Source organism: Mizuhopecten yessoensis, unplaced genomic scaffold (genome assembly GCF_002113885.1).
Source record: "Mizuhopecten yessoensis strain PY_sf001 unplaced genomic scaffold, ASM211388v2 scaffold10639, whole genome shotgun sequence".
NCBI lineage: Eukaryota > Metazoa > Mollusca > Bivalvia > Pectinida > Pectinidae > Mizuhopecten > Mizuhopecten yessoensis.
Genome location: NW_018408647.1, coordinates 167,752 through 174,727, shown reverse-complemented (window position 1 = coordinate 174,727; position 6,976 = coordinate 167,752). Strand labels below are relative to the sequence as shown.

General features: G+C 36.7%; 1 protein-coding gene across 1 annotated transcript in view; it reads left to right on the top strand.

The window, feature by feature from the left end:
- LOC110461596 (neuronal acetylcholine receptor subunit alpha-5-like) overlaps positions 1 to 6,242 on the top strand; it is an 18,585-nt gene extending 12,343 nt beyond the window's left edge. The window contains exons 4-6 of the mRNA XM_021515135.1: positions 2,317 to 2,423; positions 3,473 to 4,008; positions 4,838 to 6,242. Of these exons, the coding sequence (XP_021370810.1) occupies positions 2,317 to 2,423; positions 3,473 to 4,008; positions 4,838 to 5,268 (1,074 nt within the window). The 3' untranslated portion in view covers positions 5,269 to 6,242. The remainder of the gene's footprint in view (positions 1 to 2,316; positions 2,424 to 3,472; positions 4,009 to 4,837) is intronic.
- Positions 6,243 to 6,976: the final 734 nt, after the last annotated feature.

The following is a 6,976-nucleotide window of genomic DNA, read 5'->3' as shown; positions in this document are numbered from 1 at the left end:
TGTCATTTCACTGTAAACAAACAATGAGACATCCTGTCATTTCACGGAGACCATTAGATCGTTGGAGATTAGTTTAAGTGCCCAAATGCTGAATATACACAACTGCATTTTCGTAGTATCCGCAATTTATTTTGAATTAAACGCAAGACAGTATCATGTATCAAGGAATTTTGAGATGACACTTAGCTAGGACACCGCGCGTTGTTGTAAGCCTATTGATATGGAATATTTCGAAACAAAAGCGTTAGGTACCAAATGAAGTTTTTAAAAACATAAACCAATATGTTAACAGCAACTTACAAAAAATATATTCCTGTTTACTGGTACTGATTCATAACAACTGAAAGAATTCCCGGTAATTGAAAAGCTTAACGATAAAATCCTCCAAAATAATTAATAATTTGATCCAATGACCGTTGCAAATCGTATGTGTCTGTAAGATTTTATTTTAATTACGTTGCCTTTTCCGCATTTTGGCATTGGAATTCGTGACATCACGGCATTGTCGACCCATTGTGACGTCGCGTCACGTGAAATCACAGGTACTAGCCTCGTCTGTCAATACACCTATACTATAATCAAGGTTGCTAACTCCGTTCCTCTAGTAAAATGACCCAGTTCCCGAAAACATGCGATTTTGTCATAACTGTTCTTAGTATGACGCCGGTAGCAGTCCAGATCGAAAGGAACATATTTTTTTCTTTAATTTGAGGAATGATTTGCCTTATATCATGCAGTATAATTTCGGAAATCTGAACAGAGTCTGCTATTGGCTTCTTAATTCTTAATTTAACGGACCAATCAGCGCCTATGTCACAAAAGTTAGAGAAAATGGCAGGCTCTGTTCAGATTGCCGATCGTCAGCCTGACCAGCTTGAAAACTGGACTCGGGTGTCCGACATGATAATGTAAGGCCATGAACTATCATACAAGTAAGTTTGTTTCCTATCGTAGAAACACTGTACCGACGTTGAATAGCGGACATGCCGAGTGTTTGGCGCTACCCACTAGGGATTTAGCGTGTCATCCCGCGGGCAGCACAGTGTCCGACCATTTTTCGATGTTCCATGAAGTCTACCGATAATTACGTTTGAAAATGTGTTCCGTCTTTACTTGCAAAAGTGTCGCAGTGCTAAAACCATTGTTTACCCCATCCAGTAGTGTTACCCGTTTACACAAGTCATTGGGGTTACTATAATGGTTGTTTACACTAGTTGGTGCAGATGCACCCTGAACCGTAACTTATAGATGGTAACCGGTTTACATCAGTGGGCCAGTTGATCAGTCTGTTCTGGTTTTGAGGATGCGCGCCATTTCGGTTCATAACAGGGTCTTTCAGTACCGACGTTTATTTCCTTCTATATTGTCTTCAATGTTTTACTCTTTGATATTTCTCACATATATGTGTTGACAATGTAGTGTATCTTATCTTTTGGTATTGACCCTGACTTATATCTTATAGTGCTATCTCTGAAATACCATGCCGAGGTTGGCTTGCTCAGCATTCCTCTCGGTCATATAATACTGACTAAGGGCGAACCAGTTGTAGCCAGTGTCCTAAATGCTGAACGTTAAGCAGGGGATACCAACTACAATTTTTTAATATTTCTTTTTAATATTTTTGTTTTTTTACTTAAGTTTTTATTTTATTATTTTACCCTTACATATGACGCTTTTATTTGTATATTTCATCTTGATGTTTTGTCGCTGTAGTATATTGTTTTTTTTAACATGCTATAATTTAGCCATTTTTATTGACGCTGTAATACAATTTGGCTTTATCTTTTGATGCTGTGGGTTATTTACTCAATTTATTAATCATTTTAACCACTGTGATAGATATTGACTGCTGACGGACAAACTTATAACACAGTTAACACACAAGGACAAAATATACCGCAGTGAACACACAAGGACAACATATCCCACACACAAGTATAAACAAAAAACAAACACACGAGGACAAAGTATTCCATAAAGACAACACACACGTATATACACAACATCAACACACGAGGACAAAATAAACATATCAACACTCGAGGATAAACTATTCAACAGAGTCAACACATGAAGACAAAATATATTATATGTCACCTGTATGTTTTATTTCTGTGATAGCTTTTTCCTGTGGAGTGAATCTCTGGTAAATTTTCTTTTACTTAGTTATTCCTTATTTCGCCATTCGCAAGTGTTCATGATGCAATGGTCAGTGATCTCGTTTTCCTCAGGAGAGGCTGACATAATTTATATAGGGTTGTTAGTCGACGGATTCTCGCTCACGCCATTACTATATTAAATAATTATGTATTTCAGACCTGGAACGATCCTCGACTAGCCTGGGGTGGGGCCTACTCCAGTGTACTGACATTCAGCGTTAACGATGATACCGTTTGGTACCCACCTTTAGTAGTCATCAACTCGTAAGTGACGTTTGTTGTATTGTTTCCTTCTCATATTGGTTATTTAACGTATCAAAAATATATTTCATTTCTTTTACAATTGATTTATATAAGTTTCATTTTTAAAAGACAAATGGAGTGGGCAGCAGGCATAGCCTATTTCAGCCCTCTCCAGACACAGTAACAAACAGTGGTACTGGCATAGACATAGACATTAGAACACATACAAACACATATAAACAAGTTGATATATCAAAGTAGGGGAAACAACTACTTAATCCTAATTTTATTACATTGGAATCTGATGGTTTAAATTCTAACCTTTTCTTTTTCTTTTGCAATCAGATTCATGTCGGTATGTTGTCTGTAGACGTAGGCCAAATAGAAAAACGTTCTTTGTTCAGTTATGCTATCTATCCTTAGTTTTAACTGCTATAGTCAAGATAACTCCCCTATATGTACCGGATAAAGATTAAAAAACAAATATTGCCTTCCTACCTACCCTTATTTGTTTTAGACACGAAATTCCAGGATATGCGCTCGCTTTCGTTTTTTACACACCTCCAATATGGTGAAGATAACGTAAGTGAGCGTGACTCCTGGAATTTTAAGGATGTTATATGTTATAATTATGTGTAAGTTTCTGTATTGTCTATGGCGTAATACTATTGAACAAAGGGTCCGCGGTGGCCAAGTGGTTAAGGCGTCTGACATTCTACTACATATAAGGGCTTCTGACTATTTTTTTGATAACTGGTAAAATGTTAACCAGAACAAAGTATTACTAGTGGTATTATATTATGCTCTTTTTTTACCTTTATAGAGTAAGTGGTCTGGAGATCGTGCTACCGTAAACAAAGTTTAATCATATTGTTTTATTTACCTTTTGAGGTGGTGGTCTGGAGATATTGGATGATGGCATTGCCCCTTAACGTGATAAGTAAACAAAGCCTGATACTATTGTTTTATTTACCTTTAGAGAAGGTGACCTGGAGATGTTAGATAATGGCATTGTCCCTTTACATGATACAGTAAACAAAGCCTGATACTATTGTTTTATTTACCTTTAGAGTAGATGGTCTTGAGATATTGGATGACGGCATTACTCCTATACGTGTCACGGCAAATGGTGACATGGAATGGCTTCCACTTCGGAACTTTGCCTTGCATTGCGACACCAATCCTGCCTATTACCCCTTTGACACACAAGAGTGCCCGATCCCCATCACCGCATGGAGTTATGCGTCAGATCTGGTCAATTTGATGGCAGCCGCGGGAGCTATCTTTGATTTGGATTTTTATGATGAGAATGGCGAATGGGAATACGTAGAATCCACGTCCTTTACAGAAACTGTAGAGCGAGCTGGGCATCAAATGGTCACTTTTGTGGTCGTGCCAAAATTCAGACGTCGTCCTGCATTCTTTGTGATGAATACCATCATGCCAATCTTATTCCTGGCTACTCTGAACGGCTTTATTTTCACGTTAACTGTAGAATCGGGAGAAAAGCTTGGATTTGTCCTCACCGTTTTATTGGCGTATGCTGTATATCTGACGCTGGTGGCTGATCACATACCTACAACTTCTGACAACACGTCTCTGCTCTGTAAGTTCTTATCATATTTTTATTCTCCTTCTGTGAGGAAAAGTTATTGTTTTTACAGAAATCCTGTTACCATGTATACAGTGGTGTGTGTGAGGAGATGAATCATTCTTTATTCCTACGCTACAAAGGTCTAGAGGTGTTCGGTGTCATTCCCGGCCTCATCGGGGATTTGAATGATATTCGTAATCTGGAATATATAAAGTATGCAAATATGAAATATGAAATTCATTAACTAGTTTAGGAGAAATGGCATTAAAAAGAGAGACATAAACCCGCATTTTGATAATAAAATGCGTGAGTATCGTCTGTTGTGCGCTATTTGGTTGAAATTTGCCGTTTTGAAAGAAATTAATTTGACACTTTTAAACTTTTGAAAGCCTCCGCATGCAACAAACAAATTAATATTTGACATGCTTAAACATTGTCTTACCAATGTTCTTTCGTGAAAAGGAATTTTTGTTTGCCACTTTAGGAACCTTTCATTTCTGCATGCTAAATGATCAAAAACACTAATACTAACACTAAAATATTTTGGCTATTTCTGCATAGCAACGCAATTGCATTGCTTCGGTAAGGCATCTACGCATGCGCACTAAATAAATTTTGCCCCTAGAAAGATAGCCCTAATTAACCAATATATTATTTATCTCAGAAATTGGTAAATAAATTAAAGATGAAAAGTGACCCGTGACGCCCCATGTCCATTATTTTTATTTCTCTATTTCATGTAGGAGCAAAATTGAATCATACATATTCCTTTTCACTATACACCTTACCACAAGCGGAAGTGACGTATTGCATCAATAATGTTGTAATGTCTTTTCCCCAGCTGTCCTGCTGTTGATGACCCTGTTGCTATCGGTCGTTTCCGTCATCATCACAATCTACGTGATCAGATGCTACCACTACTCTGACGAAGTGCCGATATCAAAAACTACTCGCAGGGTAATCCGGCTCATGTCTTACACATCCTCATGGAAGGGGTGTCGTTGTAAAATGAAAGTACATACAGAAAAGGACGGAACAAATGGCTCGGTTAAAAAACATGTGGATAAAGAACCAGGCTTGGACACAGAAAACACGTGGGTCAAACCAATACCGGAACCGGATGTTGAAGAGGATAACTTGACTTGGAAGGAAGTTGCAAATATCATCGACCACTTTTGTTTTGTTTGGTATTTCGTTGCAACCTTTCTGACAAGTGCGTGTTGTATACTTATGATGGTGCGGGGCTATGCAAATTACACAACTGTGCATTAGAGAGCTGTGTAAAAGAACTGTAATCACGGAAATATACTGGAACTTTTTAAATACCATGTATTTCAGTATACATAATATAATCACTACATAATATACACTTTAGCAAGTACTGAAAAACACCTAATATATTTATGAAAATTAGCACCAACATAAAGACAAAGGTCAAGGTTGGTGCTAATTTTCATAAATATATTAAGTGTTTTTCAGTACTTGCTAAAGTGTATATTATGTAGTGATTTGATGTAATAATTAGGAAGTGGGGGAATTCACTACGTATGTTTGTGTTCATCAATGTGAAGATTATAGGCAATAACTTGTGTTCAAATATTTCCAGTGATATAGGTTTGTTTATAAAAAGAGTTTCTCAGTACATCTCTAGTACTTTCATCTCTTTAGAAGTTCGTCAGGGGAAATGTTTATCCATGCTGACGGGACAAAACCAGAACACAAAACAGTGATGGCGTCATGATACTTTATCACGTCACTATACAACCCTTCAAACATGATGCCAACATTAACAATCCACATTTGACGTCCACATTTGAGGAACAACAAACACGGTGTTACAGAAATAGATATATAGTTACCGGCATCAGTATAGCAGATTATACCTTAAGCATGCATTTACTTTATCTATTCATGCAACGATTTGTGATGTTTGAACAATTTAAATTTAAATCGTGTTTTAATGCATCGATTAAGAATGATTCTTTTGACTTTCTTTGAACAATATCTTTTGCAGCTTGATATGTAGGAATAGCATGGAATTTGTCATTTGTTCATAATTAAAAATCCAAGATGGTCATTTTTTTGTCTGTGAAGTGTCATACGTTGACGCAATCCAATGTAATTAAATTCAGAAACATTGACACAGATTTAGCAATAACAACATTCCGAGATCTACAGTTCGTATTAGTTTTCCGTTTTTTCCAGTTTTGAATGCAAATTATTTTCCTTCCACAATAAAACTACAAACACCACTTCTTTGTTTGTTACATTTCGAAACACGTACAATTTGTTTGGAACCAATAAACTGAGAAGTACACAATTATCTTCTCAAATATTAGGGTTCTCATTTACAGTTCATAATTTTCTTTTTTTGTAAAAGATTCACCCCATATGTTCATCTGTCTTCATAAAGTTTTCATTTTCAGTGAATTAAACAACTTGGTTATCGCTTAAACAAATAATCATAATTTCTTGTTCAATAAAACATAACAAAATAAATATTAAAGCCAACAATAATGTAAAAATGTAACAAATATACACATAAGTATAATACATGGAATTATCCGGACCTAAATTTAGAAACATGATGTCGATATAGTCACGTGCAAGATAAAAGATAGAAACGTTTGGTTGATATGGAATGTTTCGGTTAATCTGATACCTAAGAACAGAATTTATATTTATATATAATACTCACGACATACGACACCAAATCACCATACACACAAGTTACGAGGGAAGACAGTTTTATGACTCGTACCCTGCCGAGCTTCATACTCACGACATACGACACCATATCACCATACACACAAGTTACGAGGGAAGACAGTTATATGACGCATACCCTGCCGAGCGTCATAATCACGACATACGACACCAGGCAAATCACCATACACACAAGTTACGAGGGAAGACAGTTTTATGACTCGTCCCCTGCCGAGCTTCATACTCACGACATACGACACCAAATCACCATACA